This window comes from Bidens hawaiensis, unplaced genomic scaffold (assembly GCF_021521415.1).
Source record: "Bidens hawaiensis isolate Kalapana, Puna unplaced genomic scaffold, B.hawaiensis_p1.1 tig00015206_1, whole genome shotgun sequence".
Classification (NCBI taxonomy): domain Eukaryota; kingdom Viridiplantae; phylum Streptophyta; class Magnoliopsida; order Asterales; family Asteraceae; genus Bidens; species Bidens hawaiensis.
Window position 1 is genome coordinate 432,879 of NW_027492352.1, and position 17,322 is coordinate 450,200.

Consider the following 17,322-nt stretch of genomic DNA (forward strand, 5'->3'; position numbering starts at 1 on the left):
ACCACAATTATTTTCAATTTTATTTTCATATATTATGTTTTTAACGTTATTTAATTATTTTTTATTTCAAAGAAAATTAATTAAAGACAAATTCATAAGTCAATAAAAAAACCAATTAAAGACAAATTTATAGCCTAAATAAATAACATATTCAAAAAAATAAATATTAATACCGGTTGTTAGGATTTCATAGTATGAAGAAAGGGTTTTGCTAATAAAGTTAGAAATTTTATGTGGATAAAAACTTTGTAAATATAACTTAGTATTTATAAATTAATTTATGTTAATTCGAAAACACCACTAGTTTAATTTGCGATGGTTCATTATATTATCAATTAGAAACACCTTCAATTAAACGGTCTACCCCAATTATTCCTATTTAAAATCCTAATGCTCCATAGCCATGTGACATAGTCATGTATTTTTCCTCACGTCTTGATCACTTTTGTATAATGGTGGAAGGGATTGAATGATTGATAGTAGTGTGACCAAACACTACCTTATATGGTCACTTGACGATAGAGTTGTTCAAAAAGCCCATGGCTCGCTCGAAAAAAAACTCGGCTTGGAAAAGCTCGATTGTAAATGAGCCGAGCTTGAGGCACGGTCAACTCGGTCTTAACTCGATTCGTTGGCTCGTTTAGATTAAACCATAAATTTTTATATCTATATATAATAATAGCATACCAAGTCATAAATAAGTAAAAATTATATATATATATATATATATATATATATATATTATCACTTGATATCTAAAATCTTATAAAAGAATAATTAAAATAAAACATATAAAGTAATAGATTCTCTAGTTTATAAATTTTATATATAATGTATGTTAAAATTATAATTTTTGTCTTTTATATATCAAAATTTGTAAAATATACAAAAAAAATAATAAATAAAAAATTTAAAAAAATTAAAGGAGTCAGGCTCAACGAGCTCGAGCTTTAAACGAGCCGAGCTCAAGCTCGATATTTCAGCTCGATAAAGGAAAAGAGCTGAGTTCGAGCCAGCTCGATTAAGTTTGAGCTCAAGCACATTATGGCTTGAATCAACTCGGCTCGTTTACAACCCTACTTACTTGACGATAAGTTCCATAACACATAGCCTAAACACTAAAAATGTTATTTTCATGACAGTCTTTAGTCATTCTCACATAAATTGTATATTATTCCCATATAATACAAAAACCTAGTCGTTGTAACACATAAAAAAAAAGAAAAAGAAATAGTCAAAATGCGTGAACCATACAGTCCAAAAAGAATTGCTTAGGAATCATAGAAAATGAATTATAAATGCTGTCACATTCTCACTCACTTGTACCACTAATTTCGAGGCGGACTGCTTGGATCGGTGACTGATTAATAATAACAATAATAATATGGCCGGAAAAGTGATGCAGGCGGTTTGGTACACTCGTTACGGCGGAGGCCCAGCCGGTTTAAAGGTGATTCAATACTCGTTATCATTTTATTTCATGTGTGCAAATTATTTTGCTATTTAACTGTTATCATTATTATTATTAGGCAAGTTTTAGTTTCATTTTATCGATTGCTTTAGGTTATACAGTATTTAGGTTTGATCCAATATAATGAAAAAAAGAACAAAAATTAACACTTAAAAGGAGGTATTTGTAATTAAACTACTATAGATTTGTCATTAGTACCTTTAAAATTCACATCAATTTGGAAATGGAAACATCATTCAGTTATAGGCCTGTAAACGAACCGAACGTTCATGATTGTTCGTGACCACTATCCCGCGAAAGTTTGTTTATGTTCGTGAACGTTCGTTTATTTACGCTCAGTTTTGTTTGCTCGTTTAAATTTTAGTAAATACACAATTAGTTATATTTATATAGATATAAACATAAACATAAAAGGGGCTCGTTTAAACTAGTAGTAATGTTGATGGATATTTTATACGAGTCATGTAAATTTAAACCACTAATTTTGATGTAATTTTGGATGACTTGCGATGCATTAGACTTGTTCAGTTGTGTTCATTAATGCTAACATATGTTCTGTTCTGTTCGTTTATGTAATTATGTTTGGCCAGTTATGCTTACTAGTGTTCATTTAACTTTGTTTGTTATGTTCGCTTGTGTTCGTTTATGTTCACAAACTGTTCCTTTAGGTTTTAAACAAGCAAACACAAACATGCCCGTTTTATTAATGAACTAACATGAACAAAAAAAAATTTGTTCGATTATATGTCCGTGTTCGGTTAAAGTTAAAAGAACGAACACGAACATGCCCCCGTTCATGTTCGTCTGTTTGTTTACAGGCCTATTCAGTTAATTAAATTTGGTATTTTTTTGGACTACTTTTTTTAGAATCATGCATGAATACATGATGTACCAGATTCTGATAGCGTTATTTATATGTTTTGCAGCATGTTGAAATCCCTATCCCTATTCCTGGAAATGATGAGATTCTGGTTAAAATAGAAGCAGCAAGCATAAATCCAATTGACTGGAAGATTCAGAACGGCTTTGTACGCCCTATTTTACCCAAAAAGTTTCCTTTTATACCAGGTTAGTTTGATTGCTGATACTTTGAAGGCATTCATCATTTAGCCTATAGTTTTCTATTTGTTGTTTTATACTTGTTGGTGTTGTTTTCTTCATTTATTTGCAAAAAATTATGAGTAAATTACACAAATGGTAGTTCTCGTGGTGCTCTACTTAAAATTGGTTCTGTATAGAACGACAATCCTGTATATGTATGTGTAAGGGTAAACCGATAATTTCAAATAACTATTAAGTCTTATAAATGTTCATCCATTTCAAAATTAGTGATAATCTTTGTACATTCAATTTCAAATAAGGACTAAATCCATAACTAACTATAAAACATAGGGAACGAGTCGAGCTGAACCAACTTGGGCTCGAAGTTAAACGAGCCAGGTTGGCTCAACTCGTTTATCTTACTGAGCTGAAATTTTGAGCTCAAGTCTAGCCAACTTGTTTCAATTAAAATGTAGAATTTTAAGTAAAAAAACAATATTAGTTTGAGTAAGGGTGGCTCATGGTCCATATTCAGTGGGCTTATTTATAAATGGTATTGAATTATAACTTATGAACATTATATTTTTTTGCTTAACTTAAAGGTGCCAAACGAGCGAGCTTACCTTTGCTCAAACTCCGCTTGTTTACAGAGATTAATGAATTCCGTGTGCATCTTTTTTTGTATTTACTTAATAAATCAATAAATGGTAATATCATTGTTGTTTGCATCAGTTGGTGACGTGGCAGGAGAAGTTGTGGAAGTTGGACCTGAAGTAACGAATTTTAAAGTTGGCGACAAAATTGTTTCAAGTCTTGTGAGTTTCATCTTTCTTAATGGTTCTTATTAGATGTGTCAAACTGGGCGGGTCGGGTTTATTTGGTGTCGGGTGGGCGCATCTACGGTTAGTCATTCAAAGGAAGTTTAATCATTTAACGCATTAAACATGACCACGCAAAATAACATAAGTACATAACAAAACAATTTAGAAAGTTGTATGCATGAACCCGTTTGCTTGGGTGACAGGGGGCTGCGGGAGGAGGGTTTGCCGAGTATGCTGTGGCTAAAGAAAGCTCAACGGTTCAAAGACCAGCCGAAGTATCAGCTGCAGAGGGTGCGAGTCTTGTTATTGCAGGCTGCACTGCTCTCCACTCCCTTACCACAACCTGCGGTCTAAAACTTGAAAAAACCGAAGCACGAACCAACATCCTAATAACTGCCGCCTCAGGCGGCGTGGGCCACTACGCAGTCCAGCTGGCAAAACTAGGTAACACCCATGTAACCGCAACATGTGGGGCCCGCAACATCAAATTCGTTGAAGGTTTAGGAGCTGACGAGGTTCTTGACTACAAGACACCTGATGGAGCTGCTGTCAAAAGCCCATCAGGCCAGAAATACGACATCGTGCTCAACTGCACCACTGGTATCCCATGGTCAACCTTCGAGCCCAACCTGAGCCCAACCGGGAAGGTAGTTGATATAACCCCGAGTGGTAATACGTTTTGGACTTACGCGGTTAATAAATTAACGTTTTCGAAAAAGCAAATTTACCCGTTACTAGTGACTCCAAAAGCTGAACAGATTGATTATCTTTTGAAATTGGTTAAAGAAGGGAAATTGAAAACCGTTATCGACTCGAGGTACCCGCTAAGTCAGGCAGAAGAGGGTTGGGCCAAGAGCATTGCGGGCCATGCTACCGGGAAGGTGGTCATCGAGCCGTGAGATATGTTAATAAGACCGAACAACGTTATCTTGATGTCGATTTTATAATTCGGGTTGTTTTCTTATTGGTGTATTGTTGAAGGAATTTAGTTTATAAAAGTTGTCCAAATATATAAACTGTTTGAAATAGACTGATCAGAAAAAGAAAGGTACAAAGGGTGATGGGAAATTATTTGCATATGGGATGTCTGTTCTTTAATCATTGTGACATATTTAACCAAGTGAATATCTAAGGTTACATTATTTTGTACAAGACAACTATAATAAATATGCAAATAAAAGTTTAAAAGAGTATAAACAGTTTTAATGATAAAATGTTGATAATCTGTATATTAAAGTGATTATGTCTATTATGCACTATATGTCTATATATAGTTATATACATATAAATCATGTTTTTACTTGGTTTTTTTTTATTAAATTGAATGTATATTAGGTTTTATTAAGTTTACCTTTAAATCAGACAGATCCATGTCCATTGATTTTTCTTTTTTTTATGCTGTAAGCAAATACTAACACAAGATAGGTCAATTCAACATACTTTTTAAGTTGTGTAGAAATCGAGTTAGGGTTTGTCAAATAGGAAGACTAAAATACACGTACACTTAACGACTTACCAAACCAGAATCAACCACTCACAACCTGAAACATTCTCTCATTTTTCTCTTTGCCTATATAAATTCATTTTGAGGGCGTTCTAACCGACTCTCTTTTCTCTTTCACATCAAACTTTCTACTCAAAAGCACCGCAAACAAACAACGGAGATGCTCGGTATATCTTTTGTGATATCACTAAAATAAACCAATTACGTAAAATGAAAACGAATAAATTTATAAATGAATTGAAATTGTTATTGAAGAAGTACGGAGTTAAACCCGAATAGGTTAGATCGATGATTCCATCGGGTATGGATTATAGAATGGGTAATAGGTAAACATAAGTGTAAATCAAACAGTTCGACGACGATGGCCTGCAAAACAGAACAACCCTGTGGGGGTCTTCCCGTAACCACCATCCAACGTGATAATAAGTACAATTCTTATAGAGAGTGTACTAAAGTGATTGATGTAATATGTGAAGTCTGAATGAAAACCTCATGAAGATGGGTTGAGCATTTATAACCGGGGGTTTAGGTAATATTATTGGTGTAGCTGTCCTTTTCTTGAATGTTCTCTTTCTAACTGACTGGACACGTGGAATTATTTGATAGGAAGTGACAGCTAGCCATGTGAATGGTTATAACAAGCTATCAAGTTTTCCTTCTCTGATTGGCCACTTGTCACGTGCTCTTTACGAAAAGCGGAGTGTCCCTTTCAGAAAGTATTTGAATCAATTTTCTAGAGGAAGTTGGTTACAACTGCTATACTGACGTCAGCCTTTCTTTGTTCCACATTTGGGAGGCTTCCGCATATGCGGGTAGTCTTTTACTCCTTAGGGTAATTACTTGAACTTGCATTTCTGTAGTGCGTGTCTTCTTTTTTCTATGTGGGTGCTGAAGATGACCCGCGGATGACTTCTGAGGAAGTTCTAGATAACCCACAGGTATTATTTCATGAATATTTGGAGCTTTTTACTATCCAATCTCTATAGTTATTTAACCATTCACAATTTTGAATGTTCTAAAAAGAACACCAACACTTCTTATATTCCCTTTCTTCTCTTTTAACTATTCAAAACATCAAATCAAGAAGAGACCTTTCATACTATAATTATTTCGAGCTTTAATGATGTGCCATTATCTTAAAAAATTCGAAAAAAGATTAGGTGAAAGGTAGGTTTGAATTTAAGTGACTGATATTATTTTAGTGATATCACAAGAGATCAGATTCATTGTAAATTGATACGTGCTATATTGCTGAATACGGTTCGTACGACCATAATAAAACTGACTATTCAAGATTCATACACATGTTTTTTTTTCTTTCACATGGTTCGTATTGGTGTAATACGACCCATACTACAAGATAAGCTTTCTCCTTATTTGTGCCAAATTATTTGATACAATACAAGACTCCGTCAAAATCTACTATATACTATACATTATCAATACATTTCATAGAGTTTTTCATCCGTTCTCTCAACTTATCTTAATATCATGGGTAGATCGTTGTGTGGGCCAGGCCTGACCCACCCAATTTTTTCGTTATGTAGTGTGTTTTTTCTAAAAAGGTTAAAAAAGAAGAAAATTATATGTATTGAGTCTGACTCATCTAAATTATTATTCTTGCCCGCCTATATATTGCATTCAAGATCCGCCACTGCTTAGCATGTCATCTAAAGATACCATTAGGATGTGCTTCTGAGGTTGTCTCAGATCACTCGAGTTGTTGTTTGTGAATGGTTCCTTCAAACTAGAGCCACTATTTATGTATGCTCTAGTTGGTACAAGTTTTATCACTCATCACACTCCTAAGAGACATTAAATTAAATATTGGTATCATTTATCCGAATGATGAGATTGTTAATGAGTATTAGCGTGATTATCGAATTATCGGATTATGAGAGTATTCAAGCTAGTACATTGTATAACTTGATGCATAGAAAATATACTTGTTTTCTTTTAATATTGAAGTAGTTATAGTAAAAGTAGTTAATATTGAAAAACTGATTAAATAGATTATAGTTATTAAAAAAATAAATAAAAGCTAGTTTTAATAAAAAAAATAATTTTAAAAATTAAATCACAAAAGTTACAGTTTGTTTAAATCCGTTAAAAATTTATAGTTTTATTGAATATATAATTAAAAAGGTAAATGTTGATATAGCTCGTATGAATAGACTCATATCACTTTGTCACTAACAATCCTAGATAAACAGGTCGTACGAAACGAAACACTTTCATACAGGTTGTATCACTTGTTGATTGTACTTGTCATTATCTGTTTATGATATTACAAGAATATACATAGTAAAATCTGGATAAATCGAACTTAATATGATCATATTAAGTATAAACCTACATTAACACGAGCTTAACTCACCTAGCCTTATGGACCAACAATTGTGGTCTGATGATAGTTCGAACAATATATATTGTATCATTCAGCAATGCTAGTCCAGATCAAGTACAAAAAGGCATTGCGTTATACAGTAAATATTAAATAGTACACGACACATCCACACCCTATAGAAAGGACAACGGTTTGATTAGTTCTTGTTACATGACTAAGTCAAATTGACGTAGTACTGCTACATTAATGTTCCAACTAAAACTATAAATATAAGGCATTTGAATAAGAGGCAATAATGCGTCCAGCAACTTTAACCAAATACGTCTTAATTTATTGACATAAAGAATACATCCTGTTCTCCATTCTCAAATTACCCTACGTACCAAACACTTAATCTCACGTCAAAGTCTTGTCACCTAAAGGTCTCTTTGATGACCGAATCCTTAATTACGATATATTGCCTAGGATAAACCCAATCGGGAAAGTAACTATGACCTTTACTCGTGATCCCAAAAATTGAAGAGATTGATTGCATAGTGAATATTATCTGCCTTTTGAGTAAGGCTAAAGACGGATATGCAAACAACACCGATGAGCATGCTACGAAGAAGGTAGCTGTCAAACTGTAGCATAGAAATCTAATCGCAGTAAAAATAAAAATAATCAAAACAAGTTGTATAATCAGTTTTGTCTCACGTCTGACTTATATGTAGGCCTTCATAACTTTATACCTTGTCCGTTATGCTAAATGGTCACATTTTATATATAAGAGCATGTGTTGTGATAGTGTGAAATGTAAAATGTGATGATGCATGGGCTTATCGAGATGTCTCTAAATGCTATTAAAAAAAATGATAATAATAAATGAATTAGGTCAAAAGTAGCTATGAATTTAACCTTTTGTCAAATCCACTTTCTTTCTTCTGCTTTTCGCCATAAGTTGAATTGTTATTGAGATTATATAACCTGTTAATATATTGAAATAACTTGAAAAGATAAAAATGAAACTAAATAACTACTTTCATTCATCAAAATTTTAACAAAATACTTGGCTACTGTGATTTGGCTAATTTAACCCTTTCAATTTAAAAACGTAATATTTTGACAATCCCACCACTAACGTTTTAAAAATGTAACTTTGTTGACATTTTCTTTTAAGGCTAATGGTATTTAAGTCATTTTACATATAATAACTATTTATGTGAATTCGTAACATCATTTAATAGTTTGGGGGACATATGTGTTATTTACTTAAATGATATAAAAACTATAATAACATAAAATACATTTTTTTAAGTAACGCAATAACATCCTAAGAAAACTTATATATGTAATATTTAGACTAACTCGTAAAGTAAAATACAAATTCTTCTTATAATTGTCTTGATTCTTATAATTATTTTTTATCTATGTTTCGGTAAAAAGTTCGTTCAAATCCGAGCTAGTCCCCATTTCGAAGTGAGACAACATGCGTATTTTTAGATATCTATGTTTCAATTTAAATTTGGTTCAAAATTGTGCTTACCTCTGTTTCGACGTAATATTTGTACATTCAAAGCCAAGCTGGATATATATGATATATTTTTATTTTTTTATATATGCTTCTGTGTATTTTAACGCTCATTTTAAAACCACAAAAACTATTATTGATTTCCAATGTATTGACGAGACGTGACATTTGTTGTAGCGAACTAGTTTTACTTATAAATCATGCAGGATGAATAATATCACATGTAATAATAAATTGAACGGTTAAACGGTGTGAGTATTAGTTGAGGACATCTTGCATTTTATCTTCCATGTGTTTGTAATAAATGTAAACGTACTTTTCTTTAGAATTAAAAACAATATTTTCTATAACTTATTGTATTGTAAAAACTTTAAAGAAATTTAGTTATGTTATTATTATTTTATAATATTTAAAACTAAATGACACACAAGATCTACAAACTACTAAATGGTTATGTGTAAATGGACTTAGGGACAATTTGATAGCCTCTAAATGGTCATTAAGAGGTTATATCTTAATAGTTAATAAGTAATTTTAAGTATGAATAATTAAAAGTTAAACATTGAGACTTAATGTTACATCTTACCATTCAAACTTAAGGTTACTAATTAACCATTAATGGGTTATGAACAATTATTAAAAACTACCAAACAGCCCTTTAAATACCCCTAAACATACTACAAAGATAGGATCAATGCCAAGGACTTTAGAGGTTTGTACAAATTTATTGTAGCATCATAGAGGCTCATGGTCTTTGCATGTCACCTTTTTCTTGTCTCGGTTTCTCTAGGTTGTTTATTTTATCGTTTTTATTCTTGTGTTCCTTGTATACTTCTAAGGTCTAAGTGTGGCTTTTTGAAACCATGAATCTTATTGGAAGCAGTATTTCAATCAATTGAGATGGACTTAGTGTTTTGATATGAGTGCGATTTATAAGAAACATGGTGGTTGTATGTACTTTTATGGTTGCAGGGTTGGCCCAACCATTTTAGAGGCCTAAAGCGAAATAAAAGTTTAGGGCCCTTACCAAAAGTTTGAGAGATGATATTATAGAATTTATAAATCTGTTTTTAAAATTCACCGAGCAATTGTTGTGTTTTGTATATAAAAATACAATACTTCCAGTTATGATTCTGAAAACTCATTTGATTAATGTATAATACAAATCAAAGGATATATATACACACACTCTTCATCCTATTTTTGATTTACCGACCAACATGATTCGTATTTGAATTTTAAAGTTTAGATTATTTATTTTAAAATTTGAGCATGCAAGTACAAAAGAAGTAATTGAACACAACTGAAAAAAGAATTAGAGACAAATAGATAAAAAGTGACCATGTAGTTAATTAAAAAAACATTTACTTGGAGAGTAAATCGAACCTGCGTGGACTTTTGTTTAATAGGAAGGTGGAATAGAAGAAGAAGGCACTAACCACTAGGCCAGAATACCAGTTTGTTTAATTTGTCAACTATTGATAATAAATATCCGATTTTGTATATATATATAAATACGTAATTTTTTTTAAACAGAGGCCCTAGTTTTTTGGAGGCCTCAAACCCTAGCTTTATATGCTAATACTGTAGGGCCGGCCCTGCATGGTTGATTATCTTTCAGAGAATAAACTAAATTATTTTTTTAGAACTTCGACTCACACTCTCATTCATATGCTCCTAGTTCTACTTTGTAGTCCATACCAATAATCGAACTCTTGATTCCATTAAGTTAAATGACCATTTGAAAAAAATTAAGTAACGTATCTTTTTTTCTAATTAATGAAGAAATTTTATATAGCAACTTGAAAATAAATAATCACACCTTTTTTGTGTTAGCCGATAATAATCTCACCTTTAAAAATCGTTGTCAATCGTCCAACCTTTCAATTATTTTTCTTTCAATTGACCTCCATTAAAAACACTTAACTTTGTTTACCTTTTTTCCGTATTGCAAAACGATGTTTTAGGGCTTTTGATAGGAAGAAGAATACAAGTTGACCAATGTAAAACTTATCTCGAAATGGTGATCTAAACAACGAACAGTGTTTTAATTCAGGCGTTTGAATTTCTAATTAACAGAAATCAAGTCATTTGAATCACCATTTTAAGATAAGTTTTACAGTAGTCGACTCGTGTCTTTCTTCTAACCAAAATCCTAAGACTTCGGTTTGAAATTAGAAAACATTTAACTACGTTAAGTGTTTTTTTAACAGAGGTTTACTGAGAGCAAAATGATTGAAAGGTTGGACTGTTGACATAGATTTTTAAAGATGAATTTATTATTGGTAAATACACAAAAGATGAGATCATTTATTTCCAAATTACCATTTTATGTTAAGAAAGTCTATTTACAAAATTTACCTAACCGGATTAGATGAAAAACACTTTCTACATTATTATACCAAAGTACAGTATTGTCATTTGTCGCTTTAAACTGGTATAATCAACATTCATAAAGTAACTTGACAAAAATAGTGGTTACCGGGTTCGTTTCCAAGAAAAAAAAAACCGAACAAGTATAGCCATTAGCCAATGTGAAATTAACCACTTGGTAGAGATTCTTATTTTTTGATGGGAGTTTCGGGTTCTTACCCAGATAAAAGATGTAAATATATAGTAGCATTGTATTAGCTATGACAAAAGTTACATGAAGCGTATTAAATCCCTTAAAAAAGAAACCAATCACAAAATTTCTTTAATAAAATTTTATATCTATGATAACTTGTCAAATTTTCAATTAAATCATTTGTCTTACAATATATGTTATTAATCACGCAATTTGCATGGTATAAAATCAGTTAGTGAACTTCAATTTTTGGTTAATGAAATGTATTTAAGAAATCAAAATTAATTAAAAAAGTTTTAACGATTAGTCACATACTTTATACATTCTACTCCTAATTTATATCTTTATTTTAAAAACTATGGGAGTTGACCCTATATCATCCGAAAAGAAAAGTCTTTATCATACACCTTAATACTTAAGATTTAAGACCAAAGACCCTTTACTGAATTAACTTAATTAAAAATATAAAATGCTCGATTTGTAAACTTGTAAAACAATTAAAACCTAAGAGAAAAGCAAATTACACAAATACCCTTTCTTGCTCACTCCTTTGATTAGTCTCATACTTTAGTTTCAAAAGTTAAAAACGACTTAGTTTCAAAGAGGTGAATATATATAATTTCCTTGGTTTCATCGTCAAAAAGTCTAGGTCTAAAAAGATAAGATATTTGGAAGCTTGTGACCGAAAGTTTACAAACCAAAAATAATGGTTTATTAAGGAAAACAATTTATCTTAATTTATTACACTTAAATTAAGAACAAAATAAACAATATCCAAAATAAGAGAGAGAAAAAACGATCCTAAATGTTCTAATTCCTAAATTAACCCATCAAATATATACTGAGTCGACATATTGGTAAAATAAACGACGAGATTTTTAAACTAATCAAAACTTAACATGTGGAATACATCTGACACACCCGACGAGATTTTTAATATCATCAAGTCCCCATATAAATATTAAGAACAAAATTAAACAATATCATCAAGTCCCATATAATTAAACTAGTCTTGTATATTACTCGAATCAAACTATTATACAATTTCCAGAACCGAATTTTATCCAATTCATATGTGACTATAAACACTAATTATAGAAACTACATTAATAAAATCAACCATCAAGATTTGCTAAAGGAACCCAAACTTTCCATGCTTTAATATCACCATCCAAACTACCACTATACACCATATACTCTCTCCCATCACCGTCACCGTCACCGTCATCGTCATCGTCATTTTCTGTGGCCACGGCCAAACACTTCACTGGACCACCGTGACCCTCCAAAACACTGACACACGAATAACTTTTTCCCGCCAATCTCCGCCACAATCTCACTGTTTTATCAGCTGAACCACTACACACCAACTCATTAACAATTTTCACACACAAAATCGCCTTTCTATGCCCCAAAAGCGCCGCGACAACCATCATGTGTCCACCGTCGCCATCACCGGAGAAGTTTCTCTCGCAAGCTATCATCACACCCGAACAGGCACCGGATATTAACACGGAAAAATTATTGTCATAAGCCAAAGCATTTACTGCGGATTTATGGTGTGTTAATGAACTTATTAAGTCATGTTTTCGGACTTGTTGATTGAATCTCCATACTTTGATTTTCCTGTCTGCTGAGCCGGTGTAAACAAAACCTTCATCAGATAATATGATCGCGTTAATGGCGTCATCGTGTGCGTTTGAAACCGATTCTAAGCACTTGAAATCGGAACTCCTCCATACCTTGACATAATATGGCATAATATATTAGTTAGAGTTTATTATATGAAATATCTCATAGAATAGTATCAAATTTTCAAAAGTGTTCTAAATAGATCACTCATTCATATTTTTCTCAAATTGGGTCACTAAATCTTCAAATCGAGTCTCACCGATTTTTGTGTGCGTCAAGAAAGAAATGAAGGATAAGATGTGGGGGTCGGAATTTGCAATTATGCTTAATTTAGAGTTGTGCACGAAATTCAATGAACCAAACAGTAACCGGAATAACCAATGTAACCAAACTTAATAAGAAAAAACTCACAAGTTAGTTTTAATTTTAAAAAAGAACATTTTTTTGTTCTGTTTTGATTTTGCTAACCACCAAAACTGAAAAAGCCCGACAACTGTAATTTAACTGAAATAAAAAAACCTATTTAAAGTAATTTTCCAAAATTAATAAAGGTGTGGCTTAAAAATCTTAACTTCAAATATGTAATAATTTGTTAATCATTAGTTAACCAGAAAAATATAATACACAAGTTCATTATTGTTGACATTTTTCTCATACATAAATTTTAAGCTCAAATGTTACCCAGAAAAATCCGCAACCACGAAAAAAAAAACTAAAACACTGAAACTGAATGATTTTAAAAGACCTGAAAACTGATTTTTCAATTTTCACTTGGTTTAAGCCAAAAACCGACGCATACACACCTTATTATTTACATTATTTATGTAACTAATTAATTAAAATCATCACACAAGTCACAACTTGTTTAATTACCTTAAAATTCCGATCCCATGAAGCTGAGTAAATCCTAGATTTATCAACCGACACAGCCAACGAAGACACTGCATCATTATGATGAACCCACGTGAGCTTCTTATGCCGCCGAATTGTCACATAGTTTTTCGCAAACAAAACCTTAGTCAACCGGTCTTTTAACGTAGGCAAACTCGTAACAATATCGATACCAAACTTATTAACTTTCCATACCCTAATCTTATTATCTTGATGCCCACTAATAATAATATCATCACCAACCATTTGTAAACACTTAACCGCACTGTTACACCTAACAGAAATAAACTCTTCGTCCGACGTGGCATCAGGGTGACGTGGCCACCGGTGGATTATGTTGCTAGATGAGCCACTAAAGAGGTGGTTTTTAGTAAGGATTAAAGAGAGAATATGACAAGAGTTGGGTTTGATTGTGAATAAGCAGTCCGGGTTAACGGTGTTTGACGGTGTTATAACGGTGGAGAGTGACGGCGGTAGGCTTGATCTAGAGGAGAATGAAGAGTTGAAAGAGTCTTGTGAGAATGAAAATGAAAGTGATCTGAAGTTTGATGATTCATGGTCATCTTTTGGGGTTGAGAATAATCTAAAAGAACAGGAAAATGGTTGGAAATTAATGTTTCCGACCATGATTTTGTGTTTGTGTGGTTTAAGGTAGTGATGGTTTGTGGGATTATAAAGGAAAAAAAGAAGGTTATGTGAGGCGTATTTTAGCAAATAAAGTTGAAGGAACGTGAGAAGATAGGTAAAAAGAGGATGGTGGATTTGGGAGTTTAATATGTTTTTTTTTGTGATATGTAATATTGTGACTATTGGATATTATTATCTTATTAGATATTTTATTGGTAATCAAGTTTTTAGACAATACACATGTTGTGAATTGCAAGAGAAATAAAGAGATTGATGACGTACACATAATTTGTACTTTTCAAGTAATGATTACTTGTTAGATATACTAAGAGCATTATCACATTTCATATATTTTCCTTATAATTTAACTAAAAAACATTATTTCATATATTTATCTATTATTTTTCAAAATTCTTTCACATTCTATTTCCTATTCATATTCACAAATTAATTCTTTATTATTTTTTTCTCTTTTGTTTTATTATATAGTAAATGGTGATTGGAAGATATGTGATATATTATATGGTATGGATAAAAAATGTGTCCCTATATTTAGGGATTTACTTTAATTGCCATATAACTCATCCATATAATAGAGAATAGATTGGAGAGGTGATTTTGATGGTTTTCTTAAAATTTACCCTAAATTATATGAGTTTGACAACTTTAAAGAATATGTTGAGAATGCTCTAAAAGAGTAAAGGTAAAGTGTAAGGGAAAAATGAGAGTGAGTTTTTACTTCCTTTTATTCTTTCTGTGAAACGATTTTAGGTCGAAGCTGTTTGCTAAAAGGGTTCTTGTTGGAAGGGGCGGATCTACATCGTAAATTATAGGTTCATGGGAAACTCCTAAGTTTTAAAATAATGGTGTAATGTTGTATAGAAAAAACCGGGGTAAACCTGTTAAAAAACTAAGCAAGTGATGTAGTGAATAAGTCATGGGAATAATAAACTCAAGGTCTTGGGTTTGATTTTTGATTCGGTAAATTTTGAAACTTTTTTTTTACATGTTATGTTAAAATTCGTGTTCAAGCCGTTGTTAAATACTCTGCGCTTTGATTTTTTTTACTATTGTCATTTCTATGACAGAATTGAACCTCCACCTGAACATTAAAAAAAAGGGGGTGTTCAAACCGTTAAGTTCAATTTTTGATCATTCTTCTACCTGTTTAGTAGGAAACAACTAACAATATTGTATACTTATCTAAACACCTATAAAATGATTTATGGTGATATCTTTTCTCTATAATAATGTATTTTTATTGTTGTCGTTGTATTGCGTATTATTGCATAATTATTTTTCTTATTTTGTGTATTTTACATGAGGCCCAATAAGCTCAAACCGGAACCAAATTGTTCGTAACGGTTCGGTTTGGTTTAGTTTCAGTGTCCGATAATCAAAAACCATTACGAACGCTTTGGCTCACGAATTGACCTAAAAATCATCAAAATTGGACCGCAAACTCCGATGAACCGATCCAAAAATTTTATATTCGATGCTATGAAATTATATCAACTAAAAACAGTGAAGCCTCTAGAAAAAAATTCTAGATTCGTCACTAACTGTTGGCTAACTTTGCGTATTGATTGGCTTATAACTTTTTTTTAACAGCTAGTTAGATCGCTGACAGACCACTGTTCCGCCCGATCATCTTCATTTCACATTCAGGAGGAAACCCATCATAAGTGAGAAAATATTCTAGCTCAAACTGAATCTCTATAATTTTTTGTTACATACGAGACTTGAATAAAAGAACTCCCATTTTTTTAAATTGAAGTATTTGGTCAACTACTTAGACGAAGAATCATGGGCGACCAGTTTATATCTATAAATATTTAAAGAGTATCTTTCCAATTTAAACAAGTTGTATATTTTTTTTCAACACATAAAAAATAGTCGGGTTAAGATTTGTCTTCTTATAAATTTGTAATAAAAGAAGTGCCATGAAGACAAAGTTTTTAAGTTTAAACAAATTGTGTTCAGATTAATGTAACATGGGCTATCTAATATTAAAAGATATAATTAAATGGAAGCTTTTGGTCACCACATTTAGCTGGACCATTTTTATTTTTAACCCGAAATAGACCGGGTTACCCGATCGAAAGTCTATGAATCGTGTTAAATTCAACCCGTGAAACGACCCATTGAGCACCTTACGCTTACAAGTTACGACAACATAGATCAACTTTATGAAAAGAAATTATAAAAATGAAGGTGTAAAAGTTATATGAGAAAGTTTAGGTGTCCAAAAGTCATGTTGACCAACAAAATGTGAAAATAAAATTCAAAGCTTTTATTTCCGATAGTACATTCTAAACTGTTTTTATCACGTGTCCGTATTTGTGCTCATTTGACACATGAAATCAATACTTCTAGGTCGTTTGATGCATAAAATCTATACTTGTGTGTCAAAACCATCGAATGAAATTGTGTCACAATATATATGTGTCATAGGTAGCAAACCGATCAAAATTACCATGCCGTTGTTTCACCTTGTGAGATAATGTTATGTACTTATGTGTCATTGAATAAGACCAATCAAATTACATGTCAACAATTTTATGATTAAATACAACTTTTAAACTATATCTAAAGTGAATTTATTTATCAGTGGTTATGTTTTCACTTCAATTTCTCTATCAACAGATTTCTCAATTTAATTTACAAGGGAGATTCTCTCAATGTTGTTGAATACCTTGATTTCAATGATATTTCTTTTCTTTAATTATTATAAATAATTCATAATAAATATTTTATAGGTGAAAGAATGACGTTATTAACGGGAGAGGTGTTTTAATTTTGACGAATAATAATTAGTCGACGTGAATTGGGAAAATAGTATCGAGGTGGGCGGTGGTGGTTTTGCATGGGGCTAGGTTTGACGGGGAAGAAAATGTCACGTCATGTCAGAA

At 31.9% G+C, this 17,322-nt stretch overlaps 2 protein-coding genes across 2 annotated transcripts; one reads left to right on the forward strand and one right to left on the reverse strand.

The window, feature by feature from the left end:
- Positions 1 to 1,374: 1,374 nt before the first annotated feature.
- LOC143548648 (chloroplast envelope quinone oxidoreductase homolog) lies at positions 1,375 to 4,374 on the forward strand. The gene is made up of 4 exons (XM_077039754.1): positions 1,375 to 1,450; positions 2,398 to 2,539; positions 3,245 to 3,327; positions 3,537 to 4,374. Exons 1-4 carry the CDS (start codon positions 1,385 to 1,387, stop codon positions 4,230 to 4,232), a joined length of 987 nt encoding a protein of 328 aa, XP_076895869.1. The 5' UTR covers positions 1,375 to 1,384; the 3' UTR covers positions 4,233 to 4,374.
- Positions 4,375 to 12,346: 7,972 nt separating this feature from the next.
- On the reverse strand, positions 12,347 to 14,504 carry LOC143548632 (protein JINGUBANG-like). The gene is made up of 2 exons (XM_077039739.1): positions 13,766 to 14,504; positions 12,347 to 13,002 (listed from the first exon to the last, which is right to left on the reverse strand). The coding sequence occupies exons 1-2, from the start codon at positions 14,408 to 14,410 to the stop codon at positions 12,376 to 12,378; spliced, it is 1,272 nt and encodes a 423-aa protein (XP_076895854.1). The 5' UTR covers positions 14,411 to 14,504; the 3' UTR covers positions 12,347 to 12,375.
- Between the last annotated feature and the right edge of the window lie 2,818 nt (positions 14,505 to 17,322).

Coding starts and splice junctions, on each gene's coding strand:
- LOC143548632 (XM_077039739.1), bottom strand. CDS start 14,410: ATGGTCGGAAACATTAATTTCCAACCATTTTCCTGTTCTTTTAGATTA. Junction 13,003..13,765: donor CATGGGATCGGAATTTTAAG/GTAATTAAACAA, acceptor TATTATGTCAAG/GTATGGAGGAGTTCCGATTT.
- LOC143548648 (XM_077039754.1), top strand. CDS start 1,385: ATGGCCGGAAAAGTGATGCAGGCGGTTTGGTACACTCGTTACGGCGGA. Junction 1,451..2,397: donor GAGGCCCAGCCGGTTTAAAG/GTGATTCAATAC, acceptor TATGTTTTGCAG/CATGTTGAAATCCCTATCCC. Junction 3,328..3,536: donor ACAAAATTGTTTCAAGTCTT/GTGAGTTTCATC, acceptor CTTGGGTGACAG/GGGGCTGCGGGAGGAGGGTT.